Source organism: Lutjanus erythropterus, chromosome 23 (assembly GCF_056507025.1).
Source record: "Lutjanus erythropterus isolate fLutEry1 chromosome 23, fLutEry1.hap2, whole genome shotgun sequence".
Classification (NCBI taxonomy): Eukaryota; Metazoa; Chordata; class Actinopteri; order Lutjaniformes; family Lutjanidae; genus Lutjanus; species Lutjanus erythropterus.
In genome coordinates, this window is record NC_139339.1 from 1,012,362 (window position 1) to 1,028,213 (window position 15,852).

The window sequence follows — 15,852 nt, forward strand, 5'->3', positions numbered from 1 at the left end:
AAAATCACCAGGCATATTTTTTGTGTGGAATTTGGACAACTGTGTTTTCCACAGAGGTTAAACAGAAGGATTGCCACATGAATTGGACTTTGTCATGTGCACAAGCTGTTTAATTAAATAAATACTGGATCATAAGTGTTAGTTGTAAGAAAGAGTCAGTTACATGATTATCTCGGCACAGTTAAAAAAAAAGTCACTGATTTAATCCAACAAGATTATCCCTTCAACTGACGGATATTTTCATATACTTGTATATCTTTAAAGTTTTTTATTTCCAGTGCAAAACACTCTTTCAATTTCTGAAACATTTTCTTTCAGTTTGCAATTTTACTGAATAAATAAATAAAATAAATATATGTCCTAATTAAATCATTTTGATGCTTTGAAGGCACATCAGTTGCATTATCAATGACCTTTAGGTTAGAAAATAAACCTTTGCCTGATTTAACATGACTTTCAGCATAAATCACACGTACTCCTGGTCTTGTATTTAAATACAAAGACAGATCATTTGTTGTTTGAACAAATAACGTCTTTGTGTACCTCTGCTTAAGGGTACAATGTTCAGGTGTCCACATGTAGTGTACATTTGAAGAGTATGCTACCTACGAGTAAAACAAAAGTTCTGTAGTTTGTTTTAAAGGGTGGGACATAAAGATTAGCCGTGTAGCTCTGATGTTAAGGGCTGAAAATTAATAAAAGCCCATGAAGAGACCTCACAAGGATAGAGAGACACGTGTGTGTTTGTGTGATCAAACCTGCGGCCGCTCTGCAGAAAAAACACCGCCAGCGCTCCGATGTTGCACAGAAACGCCACGGGAAACACCAGCAGGTAAGTGAAAGTGTAGGCACGGTACTTGAAGGCATCGTCGTCATGGAAACATGCCATCAACTCCCTGGTGACCATGGACTTGTTGCCAGGGTTGATGGGAGTGGTCAGCAGATGTTCTACTAAAACATACAAAGACACATGCAATAATTTTACTGATTGTATTCAAATACACAACTTATTGACACACAAATAAAAATAAATTTGTTAAAGACCTTTAACTCTCTTGTTGCTTGGCAACATGCAAATGTTCCACCAAGAGAAGTTCCCCCTTGACACTATTTTCTAGCAGCACTGTTGCCGCATCCTGGGCTTAGCTCCGCCCCAAGATGATTTTGATTGGTTTGAAGAAATGCAAACAAGCTAGGATGTTTTTTCGCACTATAGCAGAATATGAACGTGTGGCACCAGACCTTTCTCCAGCACCGAGCGCTTTGGAGAGACGTCTGGTTATACGAGACGTTCCCAACCTAAGGAAGTCACCAGGTGATTAATGGGAGAGTAGAGAAGAAAAACTTCTGGCAAAATATTGAATAATTTCTTCTGTTTGAATGAATGAATGAAATCATGTGATTTCATTCAAATGTTTAGAGAGAAAATGTCTCTTTTGTCAAACTGATCATAACTCTAAATGGCTAAACCCGCTAAAAATGAACCAATTAACCTTTTACCACTGCCAGTAGACAGTCTGCCTTTCCTTTGTGTGTGTTTGTCAGTACTTCAGTAGTTTCTAACTGAATCTCTGTGGTTTGAAGTTTAGTTTCTCTCCTGTTCAGACGCTCAACTAAAGATGAGCATTTCGTGACCAGCAAGAGGTTCTTCTGCACACTTGGAAGGGGAGAGTGAGACCACTTGTTTGCAATCTGCAAGCTCACTGATAGATGCCACTAAATCCTGCATACTGCTCCTTTAAGTACAATACAGCACTGAATGATCTGACGGATCTTCTATCACATAACCAGGGATGTGTCAGCGCATGTGTTTGGTATTTACCCACAGACCAACACCAGGAAACTGATGCCTCCATCTCTCTCTCTCTGTCTCTCTCTCTCTCTCTCTCTTTCTCTCTCTCTCTCTCTCTCTCTCTCTCTCTCTCTCTCTCTCTCTCTGTGTGTGTGAGTGTGTGTGTGTGTGGTATGTAAACCAGGAGAAACCAGTCGGCCTTTTTTAAACAAAGCTGCTTTCACTGTACAAACAGCAGCGAGTCACCTCAGTCTCTTGACTGTTTAACTGCCTGCTTATCTAATTAAATGTAAATTATTGAATATATGATGTTTATATATTATCATATATATTATCACAAGATCTCATGTAGTAAACCATCACTGAGGAGGGAATATATTTGATTCCTGAAGGTAAAGTTTGAGGTGAGTTCACATTAGCTGCCACGTTGTCTTTGTTTCTTCCCAAAACTCACGAAATGTTTTCCTCCTGATTATCTGAATACTTCAAAAGTATTGATTAGAAGATTAAATTTGAATTTTTAAACAGTTGTTTCGTCATATTTTTCCTTGTTGGAAGCAGGAAAAACAACAGCTTTATGACCCGGTGACCAGAAAACCACAGCCACACAAACCGGTTCTTAGTTCTTGCTAACCCACTACCTGCACCTGTACCAGCTGCATAACTTAAGTAACTGACAGAAGCTAGCATGAGCTCGCTGTTAGCATCAAAGTGCTCACAACGTTAACTGGCAAGATTTAAAGGAAGAGTCAGGCTGTTCCTAAACGCACCAGAAATATAGTTGATTGTTGAGTTTCATTCCCAGGACGTCAGATACTGACGTTTTAGGTTAATAAAATGTCCCGAGCAGCAAAATAATGAGAAAAATAAGGAGATACAAACAGATGGATCTCTGCAGAAACAGACACCACCACACTGACAGAGAGACATAAGGGATGATCAAAAGACATCATATTTATACGTTGTTTTTGGGAAAAAGTTGCACATTATGCTTTCAAATACACTTCACAAAAATAATATAATAAACTACAATAGACAACAGACAAAATTAATTCATATGATCCCTGTCAGGTGTAACCATGTGTGTGTGAGTGATCAATGGACCTTCATGTTGTCCGGAGCTAATCTTGATCGATCAGCCTGATTTCTTTTGTACACGTTCATGACTTTAAGCTGAAGGTGAGATTCACAATTCTTATAAAACCTCGAAAAACTAAACTGAAAATATCTCAAAGTTTACATCAACATATTTTCTTGTTGTCAGTTTGTACAAAACTTTATTAAAGCGTTTACACTGACTGAAAACAGAGGGAACAGTGACATCACTCGTATCTGACTGGTTAAAGCTAAATGATTCTCTCAACAGCCAACAGTGTTTATGTGACTTTTCAGCCTGGCCAGACGGCTGTGACCTTTGACCTCTTCACTGATGGTGTTTATAATGATGCTGCTGCTGGAAGGCAGTTTACTCTAATGTTTGACCTCAGTGACCGACAGCTGACTTTCATCAGTCACTCGCTCAAAACAACTGAGGACAACTGAGTCAATCTTCAAGGTCGTCCACGTGTCTCTGCTTTTAATTAGTTAATATGAAGACTAAATATGATCTGGACATCAAGACTGGCCTAAACTTGGACTAAATCTGACAGACTGAACACAGTACACTAACGACCACGGACAGATTTAATCCTATAGTAGACGTCCAGATGACGTTGGGTGCTGTGGTGGGTCTGTTTTTATAGTCATTGTTTTGTGTCACATGTGTGTCGTTCGTGTATCTTCACTGTTGCTCTTTGTAGTGGTTTTGTCATTTTTGTGTTTTTGTGTGGTCATTAAGTGTCTTTTTTAAACTCAGTTTGTGTCTCTGAAGTTGTTTCGTATCTCTTTGTCATTGACTCGTGTATCTTTCAGATCATTTTGTATCTCATTGTAGTTGGTTTGTTGGTCTTTGTAGTCATTTTTTGTCTCGTTGTGGTCCTTCTGTCTCTGTAGTTGTTTTATGTTTCTCTGTGGTTATTTAAAGTCTTCTGTAGGACGTTTGTGTCTCTTTGTAGTTGCTTTGTGTGTCTTGCTGTGTGTGTGAAGATGCATGAACATTAGGGCTGAGTATTTCTACTCAGTACCTTTAAAGTATCGATCGACGTAACCCAGTAGTATTGAAACTTCTTACAACAAATGATACCTCCATTCAACTGTTTTGGGGCACAGATAGAGAAAAAAAACTATGTTTGCAGCCGATTACTGCAATTCATAAAGAAGAACCTCTGAAAAAAAGTACTGATTAAAGTTCTCCTTGGTATCTGTATCACATTAAGGTTACTGGTGTTGGAACCAAAATGATATCCAGCCCTAATGAGCATTTTCCTGAAAAACAATAGACAACCATATTTTTTCCTATTATTATTTACAGTTTTCCTTCTCATTTCAGACAGGAACACCTGTTCCTTCAATTTATCTGACAAATTCATCAAATTTGAGATATATAGACACTGACTAACAAATAAAATAAATAAAAATAAAATATATAACAAAAGAATAAATCAGAATCAGTTTTTTAATCCAGGGTGGTTGTTAGACAGGATTTTTTTTTTAAGCCAATCAACTGAAATATCTGTCAACATTTCAGAAAACATTCTGCACAACTGGTTTTATTTCACAGCAGGACAGAAAACCAAGAAACCACAGCAAAACTAAAACTGAACGTAAAATAAACTCTAAACCATTTAAGGCCTTGAATTTTGAGAATGTAATCTTAGACTTTTCCAGGATCTTAACATGAGCTGAAAGAACAAACATTTCCTTCAAACGTTTGTTCTTCTTTGTTAGTTTTATTTTGCGAGCCGTCACTCACCGTTCATCCTGTCACAGGTTCATCCGTCCATCGTCCATCTGTCTCTTCATCTCTCCTCCGTCTCTCTGGTTTTATGTCGGTTCAGTATTCAAATCCTCCTGTGAGGCTGTTTGTGGGTGTGTTAGATGCCTGGCAGGAGTTCCATGGAAGTATGCACACACACACACACACACACACACACACACACACACACACACACACACACACACACACACACACACACAGGCAGAAAGCCAAAACACACTCAACGGTTCCTCAGTTCCTAAACTATAAGCAGCACACACATTTTCCTAAACATGAAGTTTTTTCCTTAAACCTCTCAAAGTGTGTTTGACCTTTAGTGAACCAGGATGTTCTTCAACAGAACAAGATGAGCAACATGATGATGAGGTTATCTAAACACGATTACAGTGCCAGAGGGGCTGCTTAATAAAGTTACAAGAACAAACACAGACACAGACACACAAACCGAAAAAAGGAAAAAAACATTCAAGCCATCGTTTTCACTCAACTAAATCAAACAGATCAGTTCCTCCAGGAAGCTGCGAGGTTGCAACCAAAACAATTAACGCAAATTCAACCAATCCCTGAGAATTCTGCAGTCACCGCAACTTTCATGCAACTTTTGACTAATCATCGTAGCTTCCTTCAAGGTCCACTGATCACAGCGTGCAAAGATCATAACGTACGTCTAGAAGAACCAAAATTTAATTTAATTTAATTTCTTTCTTTCTTTCTTTTTTTAAATAGCTCAAGAATAAGGTTTGTCATTGTTACTGTCATTTATCAATGCTTTGTACACTTTTATGCTTCAAAATTTTTGGCAGTTTTGAGTCTGAGCTCCAAAAAGATGGTGAGAAACAGAGTGAAATAAAGTTAAATGAATATGATTTAAGTAGAGAAAATAAACTTTCAGAGTTCAGATTATTGAAGGTATTTATCCAGAGTCAGTGTATCACCTACAGTAGATGATATTAAATACCATAAAAACATCACAGTAAAACAACACAATAAAAATATAAAACCATAAAGGCAAAATATAAAACAGCACAATAAAAACATAAACAAAGGCCAGTAGAAGCAGCAGGATGACTGGAGTCTGATGTAGCTGTGTGTTTTTCAGACACCCAGAAAAATCCATTTCAGTTTAAGTGTAATTACATGAAACAGATTGGGGCGATTGATCTGCACAGACGGGAACATCAGTCACCAAAGCTGTCGGTGACACTGGAAAGTACAAAGTACCACTTTGTTTTTACAAGAACGTTTTTTCTCCTCATGATTAACGGAGGCTCCAGCTGATTGTTCTGCTGCTTCTAGATAATCCAACACATCCTCTAAACGCCAGAATACATCAGCTGTTAATCACAAAATGACATTTATTACCAGAGAACCAGCAGCAACAGGAGTTTCAGAGCGATCAGAGGCATCTACGGCTGCAAGTTATCAAACACGTTGACACGCAGTTTGCTCACTGTGTACAAAGTGTAGAAGGGTCTATACTTCTTCTGTCTGTATTCACTAGGAGGCGAAACCTAACAATAATCAGACAGTTGGAATAAGCTGCTTGCACTGATGAGCAGCGTGCAGGTTTTTCTGGTGAGGATGAACTGGGAGTTTTCACTCTTCCTGTGTGTCAGCTGCTGCATCACTCTGTGGACCGGAGTGTGTTCAGACTGTTGGAAAGATAAACCGACCAGCAGATCGATGCAGGAAGCAGGGAGACCCTGGGAAAAACCCCGGGCAGCGTGATGGCAGAGGTCTCATCCAGAGCCACATCACTTCTGGGTTGAGTTTGCAAGATTCATTTCAACTGGTCACCAGTTGGTCATTCAGAATTAAATATATGATACAGAAGGAATTTGATTGGATAACAGCACTGGTCTTTTAACTACATATAGACGTTCACATAACCGTTATAAATGTAACTGTATATAAATTAGCAGGATACAGGAAGTGACTGATGGTTGACAGAGTTTGTTATTATCTAACCTGCTTACTTTGATAACAGCTGATAAGAAGGACGGAAACACCAGACAGCAGAACGACAGGAAAATGATAAAAGTAAATTAAAAAAAGAATAAATATCTATCAGAATCTGTATTTATGTAGATGTGAACTTACCCACATCACAGAATCTCTGTAAAAAAAAAAAAAAAAAGAAGTTTGACAGCGATGTTTTGGATCCACAAGCTGAAACCAAAATCCGACACGATCCCAAACTGAAAGCACGAAGTCTCACTTTACCAGCTGTGTGTGAACTTTGAACTGATCTCAGACTTCAGTCCATTAAGAAGAGTGAGAACAAGACAGAACAAGACTCATATCATCTGCTACTGATGTGTTTCTGTAAAGGAACAAATAACAAGAGACAACTGAAAAATAAAAAACATGACAAATAAAATGATTTAATAAGAAATGTAAACAAACAGACCAACGCTGTCATACAAGATAAACTCACATTTACACATCAGAAATCATTTTTATATTCCCTTTTCCTCTAAGACTTTTAAAGACTTGTCAAAAATTCTTATTTTATTTGTCTGTTTTCTCTTAATGAAATGTTTCAGTGAACTTCATGTTAACCTGTACTCATATTTGTTCACTTTTACTTTAGGCTTATTATGGCGCCAATTAATGGTTAATTCATGTTTATTACTGTATTAAATAATGTTAATAGCACCTGTTTAACCTTTAAACAGTGAATAACACTGCGGTTAACATGAACACCATCAGTGAACTATTATTAGATGCATTAGTTAACTATTAATTAGCTGTTATTAATGGTTATTACTGGATTACGTAATGTGCTGCTGCATCGTCACTAAAAACGTTGCAACATGCATCACATTTTTTTTCACAAGCTGCTGTGAAATCAGATACTTCAGGTCTCACAGACTCCTGATGAACACCAGGTGATTCTCTCTGAGTCTCCACATTATCTGGAAGACGTCTGGCTGCGTGTTTGATGAAGGAGAAACAGACACACTGATGATTTTATGTCTCCATTAAAGTGGATGTTTGACAGAATTCAAATAATCTGTGAACTTGAACTGCTGCTTATTCAAATCAGACAGACAGGTGAGCCACAGCACCTGTGTGCTGCCTGAGTCTGTCAACCGACAGCAAAGATTTACTCATGGATCTTTATTTTCACCAGACTGGCTGGTTTTCTGTGTGACAAACATATAATCTTTGTTTTGTTATGTCACACTGACAAACTGTGATAAACCACAAATCTTAACTGCTTTTTTAAGAATCAGTTTGTCACAGTGCATCAAATTAAACAAGAGGATGAGGACGGACCCAGAAATGCAGACGGGGAGAAGTGAAAACATTTTAAACGTGTTTTAATAAAGAAAAAGATTAAACAAAAAGCTGAATTTGCTCTGATTGTTGTGATCTCGACCTCCTGGAGGAACTGAACTGAGTCTTAAATGTAAATCTCTGCGCTCATGGATGTGTGTACTGTAAAATAATCATAGTTTAGTGCGGTCTGTCCTGTTTTAAACCTGACGTCAGCACCAGTCTGAGGCCTCGCTCTGTCGTCTGGTGTCTCTCCTGCTGCTGGTCTGCAGGTGGTGACCCTTCACTCTGAACTCTGTGGGAGAATAATGTGACAGGAACCATTTCCATACCGCAGGAAACAAAATGACTGATGGTTGTTTCACAACCTCAAATTACAAATCAGTCCTGCCCTCAGCTCTCTTTATCAAACACCTGAAATCCTGATGTCCACAGAGACCTGGAGCAGTCAGAGACGCCACAGACGCTGAAGACAAGAGATCAGCAACAAACAACACAAAGAACGGAGAGGTGGGTGTTTTTATCGTCTAACTTGGAAAATAGTTATCAGTGTTAAATCAGTTTATATGTAAAAATGACACTTTAGAGCACAGACACTTTGTTATGAAATATTTTGAAGAGCATAGATCCTAAAATCCAAAGGGAAGATTAATGAGTTTGTTATTACATACAGAATAATAATTAGGTTCAGGGTGAGACCATGTTTAATATGGAATTATTTAATAATTATGGAACCATCTACTAACCACAGCAGCCAATGTGACGTAATTTAACTGCATATTGAATAAATTCTGACATGAATAAACTCTGTGAGCTCTTGACACTGATTTTAATGTCCTCGTCTTCGTCTCCAGGCCTCCATCAGATAAATATGTCAATAAATTTCACTGACGACGTCCGTCCTCCTTCCACCTCCTCCGTCCACGCCGGCCTGGTTCACTGCTCGGACAGTGAAGTCGGCCTGTTCATGCTCTCTACCCTCACCTCCACCTACGTCCTCCTCGTCCTCCCTCTGTCTCTCTTCGTCCTCTATCTGGGAATCCAGCAATGGAGACAACAGCGCTCAGCTTCCATGAGTCACTCTGACTTCTTCACCTGCAACATGGCGGTCGTAGAGCTGATCGCGGTCTTCGGTTACGTCATCTACTACTGCACCAGCGTCCCCGTCTACGTGGGGCCCTTCATTGGGTTCTTCACCTGGTTTGGACAGATGTTCTTCCCCATCCTCACCTGTGCGGAGCGCTACCTGGCTGTAGTTCACCCAGTCACCTATATGGGTCTGAAACAGGCGGGCGGGGTCAGGATCAGAAACCTGACCACCGGGTGCGTTTGGTTGATTTGCTTTGGAGGGGCGTCTTTCCTGGTCCTGCTTGTAATCCACAACGACAACCTTTTGCCCACCATCTCCATGTTGATCCTCTACTTAGTTGTCATGACTTTCTTTAGCCTGTCTGTTCTCTGTGTTCTGATTCGCCCTCGGCCAGGGAAAGTGGGCGGGGACAGGGTGCAGGTTGACCGGTCAAAGCAGAGAGCTTTTAACACCGTCGTGACCATAATGGGAGTGCTGTGGTTTAAGTTTGGTGGGAATGTGATCGCCATAATAATGAGGTCCTCGTCAGTGACGGCGAGCGTCAGGTGTGTCGGGGAGGCGTTGACCTTCACGTTCTCTCTGCCCAGCAGTCTGCTGTTGTTTCTGCTGTTTCTGCACAGAGCAGGAAAACTACCGAACTGTAAACACAACACTGAATCAGGATGAGGCCTGATTTAGAGCGACAGATATGACCTTATCACCAATATGTTCAATACCTGCACATGATCAGGTGCTGTAAGGAAATATTATTCTTAACTAAATGAATCACATTTTTCAGGGGATAAAGGTGTTTGAAAACTCATGAAACTTTGCACATGCATCAGACGAGGTGAAAATTTACATCTGATTTGGCTCTCAGGCATGGGTGTGGCAAAATAGTGCAATAGCGCCCTCTACAAAATTTCACGCGATTAGTAAAAAAGCCTCTTGGAGCCATAATCTAAACCCAACAGGATGACAGTCATTCTGTATTTACTGTGCGAGTTTTGTGCAATCTTTGAGAAGTTTTTGCACATTTTTACCTTTTTCAGACATCGTAAAAACCTCTCCTGCAGAATTAATCAAACTGACTTTGCATCAGTTCGGTCCAACCTAAAGCAACAAGAACAGGAAATGATGTGTTTCATACTTTGATGTGCTCCTCTTAGATCCACCTTGAATCTGTTTAGAGAAACGTTAAAACCTTGATGATGTTTGCTTGTTAGAAATTGCGAGTTTTCATCTAACAGTTTATTAAATTCAATGTTTATTCCACCACAGACTGACTTGTATACATCACCTGTTATTGTTCACTGTTGCTTTTCATATTTATTCATGTATGTATAATAGCAGTGGTGGAAGAAGTACTCAGATCTTTGGTGTCAATATTACAATATAAAATACTCAAGTTAAAGTCCTGCTTATTAAATCTTATTTAAGGATATTTGTGTTTTTTTCTACCTTTTATAATTTTTAAATACAGATGTATATACATTATAACAAATCTTTTTTCAATCAGTCTTCTGAAAAATCTTAACTCCTCTTCATCCTACTTCACTTTTAAGTTGTACAAGCCTCAGTGTTCAGGAAACACATTTCAGCTCTCAGTTATTCAGGACAAAATGTTCATCAGTTCAGTTCATCTGTCTGATTCTGACACAGATCATTTCTTCTTTCAGCCTTTGAGGCACTTTTCATTTCATCTTTCAGTTTTTACCAGTAATTCAAGTTTCAGCTCATATAAAACATTAAACAGTTCATCTTCCAGTTCAGCAGTGTAATGCTTCATATTAATAATAATTCATTTCATAATCTGCAAATGCAGCATATTTACTGGATTTAACAAACTTCTTCACTCTGTGTATCATGGTCATTGCTGAGACGTTTGCACGTCTGGTTCTGTTTCTCGTCTCGCTGGATGTTGCAGTAACATCCTGGATACTGAACCAGCTCTTTCTTCTACTGCCACCAAGTGGTGACATGGCTGCACTGCAGGAGGGTCTGAACCTCACATTTCTTCACATCTTTTCACATTTTCTAAATTGAAACACATCTTTAAACCAAGAGAAGAACTTCTGACGTGTGTTTTCTGGGATAATAACACTCTTATTATTCAGTATTACCACGGAAACGCTTTTCATTGATGTTTAAAAACACAAAACAGCACCAGCTTGTTTCAGTGGTTGAGATTTTTAATTTTTCAGACCAGCTCACTCTGCAGAATAAAGACGTGCTGAAAGCAGTCCGGCTCCTGGTTGTCGCTTGTCGCTGCGTTTCTTAAGTAACGTTACAGCAATAATAAAAGAATGAAAGTGTGGCATAAAGAGAAGCAGGCGCTCCAACAGACACACAAACAGAAACTGATCAGAGTTTGTGTGTTTGAAAGGCGCTTCAGGCCTTCCTGTCCGCCTCTCTGGCGCAGACGGATGGCAAACTGTGGAAACACAAGACGCTTCCCCAGCAGCGGAAACCTGCAGGAACCAAAACAGCAGCAGTCAGTCAACATGCAAGAACCTGAAACTGTTATCATTTATCCCAGGATATCCCGTCTGTTGGAGAAACACCAATCACAGTTAGAGGCAGGAACGTTTCAGCAGAGCATCAGTTCTAAAGCTGCACTGACACTGAGAGTCGGTTTACATGTTAACAAGCATCCTGAGTGGACAGGAAGTAACAGGTGTGAACCAGATCTGACCAGATTTAGAGCTGGTATCACCTTCGTTCAGCAGTGTGAACACAACGTGTCCTGGGCCACACTGAAGGACCCCCTCACTTAACTGACATCCTGTAGGTCCACAGGAAACAGCTGTCTGATTTCAAAATAAGTGGCTGATGTTGTGAACACAGTCTGTTTACACTGTCAACCACTACATCCTTCTCTTAACATAATTGTGCAGTATTGTGAATTTTGAACTTTGTGAAACAGTTTGCCTTCTTGTGAATTCAGCACTAAACACATGAAGTCATTTCTTTTTTGTAAAAAAAAACAAAACATAGCTGTGAAGAGCAGAAGAACGGTGAGAATTTTGTAGGATATGATTTCATGCAATGTATCGATAACATTTTAAATTCAGACATTCATCATTTACAACCTGAGTTCTCAGAGAATTTGGGACGTTGTATAAAGTGCAAGTAATTATTGGATTTGGAGCAACATGTGCTGCCGTCCCTGACGTCTTTTTCAGAGACGTCCCTGATTATTTCAGTGAGACGATGCTGAGACACGTTGTGGACGTGTTCCAACAGCGTGTCTTCATAGTAAAAGACTTCACTATACATGAAGCTCTCAAGGAAAATAATATGATTTACCTGGATAATTAATCACCATACAGCGCTGATGATAATAGGACCATCTTCCAATACACCAGTTCATATAGTCGAAGTGTGTTCCATCACTCCAGAACCAGTAACCTTTCTTCAATACAGAATAAAATATTGTACAAAATGAAAAAGTCAAAACAATGATTTTTAATTAAACAACTGTTGTGCTTTATATAACGCTGAATATTAGACCTGCTGTGCATCCGACCCTCCGATCCACGCCGGGTAAGGAAAACCACTGGCCGTCACTATGACGCTCTCGATCGCCTGCATCTCCAGAAAGTTGTGTGCAGATGCGAGGTGTCCACCCAGGTTCTGACAGTTTTGCTGCAGAGGACAGAGACAGATAACATGGAGTCATTCACAGAATTCTACTACTGGACTCAATAAAATCAGTGGAGAAACTGACCAATGACGGTCCTGATTACCTCAGCCTGAGCCCAAGTTAACTGACGTGAAACATAGAAGAAACAACGATCCTTGATAGCAGTCCATTGTTCATCGGGACAAGATTGAGGGGACGTCTTGACAAAATGTGTCCATCCTGAAGTCAAACAGAGCAGACGGGATGATGAGTCCACAGGTGTGCTGATCTAACAGAGAACATCACGGCAGGTGTGCATAAGACATAAGTCATGACACCTGTTATGAACATGAAGGAGTCTTTATGAACGTCTCTGACTGTAATAAGCATCATTTGGACAATGAAGTCATTTTCAAATCAAGGCTGTTGTTTGAGATGTCTTTGTTTGTACAACTAGACATGATCTAACTGAAAGAAACATTTAATTTAATAATTAACGTGATGTCATACTGTCACATGTACAAACATTCACAAATAATCAAAGTCTAATGCAACACAGTAACTGTTCAATTCACTAAAATGAACAGTGTTTTTTTATTTTACTTCATATCAGTTTAGACGTGTTCATGACGGCTATCAGCGCATTAATGATTACGGATCTGTTGGAGGAAACTCATTGGATTACAAGGCAGCACCAAATCTGAAGAAACAAACACCGACATTCGACGCCAGTTTCCTTTTTCCAAGATTCACACGCGTCTGAATCTTTATCTGGAAGAGCAGCAGAGTTTGACGCAGCAGTTATTGATGCAACTTGTCTGTCATGGTGTTTGAAAGACGCAGTCAAACTCGTGTTTCATATATTTGATTACAAGAGATCTGAATAAACAAACACATGATTTTTCCATGATTCATCCGCGGCGGCCGAAAGAGCTGGAAGGACATTTTGACTAATGAGTTAAAGTCTTCATGTTTAGACAAATATAGTTCACATAAACACAGAGTGAAACTCACCAGCAGCAGTCAGAGCCGTCGTGACACAAAGAAGAAGTGCAGACAGAGTCAACATCTTCATGTTGGAGATGATTCAGATGATCACCTTTAATAAAGACAGACAGAGATAAAACATTTCTGCAAGGAACAGATGACCTGCAGTGATAAAAGCTGAACAACTGATCCTTCCTAACTGTCACCACTACTTACTCTGTTTCAATAACTAGCTTTGTACCTCGGTAAACTTTCTCCTGTCTCATTTCCTGTAGTCAAGCTTTGTACTCGACTCATCTACGTTGGAAAGAAAAACACATCCTGAAGATGGAGAGAAGATGTTGCAGTTTGTCCTGCAAAAGTGATCAAAGCACCGAGTTTTCTAAACTGTTATTGGAGCACAAAGCAGAAATGAGCAGGACCGAAGTCGATTCACTGAACTTTTATCAGAATCCCAGTATGGCCTGCTCCAATTTTCAAATGCAAGACGTGCAATATTTGTGCTGCAGAGATGTCCTGATCTACACTTCACAGTCCACAGACTTCATCTGTCTTCAGCACAGATCCCTGCATCAATCACAACCTAATCAGTTTAATATGTTTTTCAATAAAAAATAATCACAACGACTCAACATGCTGTGTAGTTAGTAAGCAGACCTGCAGGATTATCCTCTCTTCTTCCTGTTCGGCGTCGACCCGTAGCTTCCTGTGTGGAGGTGCTGAATGCGACAGAGACCAGCTCTTATATACAGTCTCTGGTCTGACCAGGACACCTGGATACAGAGGTCAGTCCTCCAGGTGAACTGTGGAGGAGTTAAAGGAACTGACAGATGAACGTCTCACATTACTTCCTGTAACGTTAGCTACACGGAAATCCAGCTGGAAGGTTGTTATATGACTGTCATCATCCAACATCAAATTTAAATAAACATTTACAGTTAGTGACACAGAAATCCAGGACGCTCCCTAACTCATCAATACTAGTACTGCTTATATAATGATAATTAGTTACCTTGACACCATAATATGAAGTGTCTCAGTCCTGCAGGTGAACTTTTACACTGTTGAAGGAACTAAAAAAGGGACATCTCACGTTATTTCCTGTTCAGTTACATTCTACAGCAGACATGAGAATGACTCTATTGATCTGAACCTGAACTAATAAAATGACTGATGTCTTTGCACCTGTCGATTTACATCTTGGAAAAACTGTTGATGAGCTGCATTTTTTCATACTTTCAAACTTTCTGAAAGAAGGTTCTTGTGTTCAGGAAGTTCCAGGTTGATGTGCAGCTCAGTACGTTCACCACGTCTGGTTTTAGTTTTGGCCACAAGCAGCAGAAGTTTAATGAGTGGAAATACACTTTAACAAATAATCAAATGTGTATTTTGGTCCTACATCATTTTCTGATTGATAAAGGAGCAGCATTGTTTTTAATACCGTATCAAGTATCTGGTAGACTGTTGTGAGTGAAGGTTCTGAATATGGACTGAATTAACAGAGAAATTCATCACAGCTCTTCGTTCAGCTGTATAATGCTAGTTTGCAGATTTTAGGATGAGATTGTTAAGTAGTGCAAGTATTAGATCCATCCTTGACAGAACTGTGGAAGAAGGTTTGGATCCGTCTCAACTCGTCTGACTCTGACACGGCTTGATGATGTCACCAACATCCCACCCAAACAGAAGGTTCTGACTGGGCTCAGACTGACTTTTTACGTTCACATCACAGGTCTCTGGCAGAAGTGACGTACCACCCTCCTGGAAACCCAGAGGCAAGTGAGGTTCCTTGTTCCTGGGGACCCTAAAGGAAGTGATGTACCACCGTCTAGGGGACCCAAAGGGAAGTAACATATCAGCCTCTCTGAGAAAACTAAAGGAAGTGAGGTACCTTGTTCCTGAGAACCCAAAGGGAAGTGAGGTACCTTGTTCCTACTCTGGATCACTGTCTTATTCTGACACCTGGCCCAGAGTGACACAAATTTGGGCCAAATTTTAGGAGAAGAAATGAAACTGTTTCTATCACATCCTTTAATGTTTGACGTTATCAGACTTTGTTTGCACCAACAGTCCTCATGAGAGAAGACAATGAGCGTCCAGATTTATTACTGATAACTTTTATTAATGATGGTTATTATTAAGTATTCAACAAAAATCAAACACCTTTACAAAATCAGGTGCCAAAACGAACACCTGCTCTGAACTGAACTGTGAAGGAATAA

The 15,852-nt window shown here is 39.7% G+C and overlaps 3 protein-coding genes across 5 annotated transcripts in view; 1 reads left to right on the plus strand and 2 right to left on the minus strand.

Annotated features, from left to right (window-relative positions):
• cysltr3 (cysteinyl leukotriene receptor 3) overlaps positions 1 to 5,444 on the minus strand; it is an 11,301-nt gene extending 5,857 nt beyond the window's left edge. Inside the window, exons 1-2 of one of the 2 annotated variants that reach the window (XM_084712068.1) lie at positions 4,644 to 5,444; positions 759 to 948 (exon numbers count right to left, since the gene is read on the minus strand). In XM_084712068.1, coding sequence (XP_084568194.1) covers positions 759 to 948; positions 4,644 to 4,650 — 197 coding nt within the window. In that variant the 5' untranslated portion in view covers positions 4,651 to 5,444. Of the gene's footprint in view, positions 1 to 758; positions 952 to 4,643 lie in introns of both variants that reach the window. The other variant, XM_084712067.1, reaches the window with a different exon arrangement.
• Positions 5,445 to 8,820: 3,376 nt separating this feature from the next.
• On the plus strand, positions 8,821 to 9,705 carry LOC146305147 (uncharacterized). The gene has a single exon (XM_084713043.1). The coding sequence runs from the start codon at positions 8,821 to 8,823 to the stop codon at positions 9,703 to 9,705; it is 885 nt and encodes a 294-aa protein (XP_084569169.1).
• Positions 9,706 to 11,263: 1,558 nt separating this feature from the next.
• LOC146305148 (type-2 ice-structuring protein-like) lies at positions 11,264 to 14,523 on the minus strand. 2 transcript variants are annotated; one of them, XM_084712140.1, is made up of 7 exons: positions 14,288 to 14,523; positions 13,847 to 13,927; positions 13,658 to 13,742; positions 12,768 to 12,883; positions 12,532 to 12,666; positions 12,328 to 12,433; positions 11,264 to 11,489 (listed from the first exon to the last, which is right to left on the minus strand). In XM_084712140.1, exons 3-7 carry the CDS (start codon positions 13,716 to 13,718, stop codon positions 11,410 to 11,412), a joined length of 498 nt encoding a protein of 165 aa, XP_084568266.1. In that variant the 5' UTR covers positions 13,719 to 13,742; positions 13,847 to 13,927; positions 14,288 to 14,523; the 3' UTR covers positions 11,264 to 11,409. The 2 variants fall into 2 exon arrangements, with proteins under 2 accessions (XP_084568266.1, XP_084568265.1); XM_084712139.1 differs by lacking the exon at positions 13,847 to 13,927 and having other exon boundaries at positions 14,288 to 14,521.
• Positions 14,524 to 15,852: the final 1,329 nt, after the last annotated feature.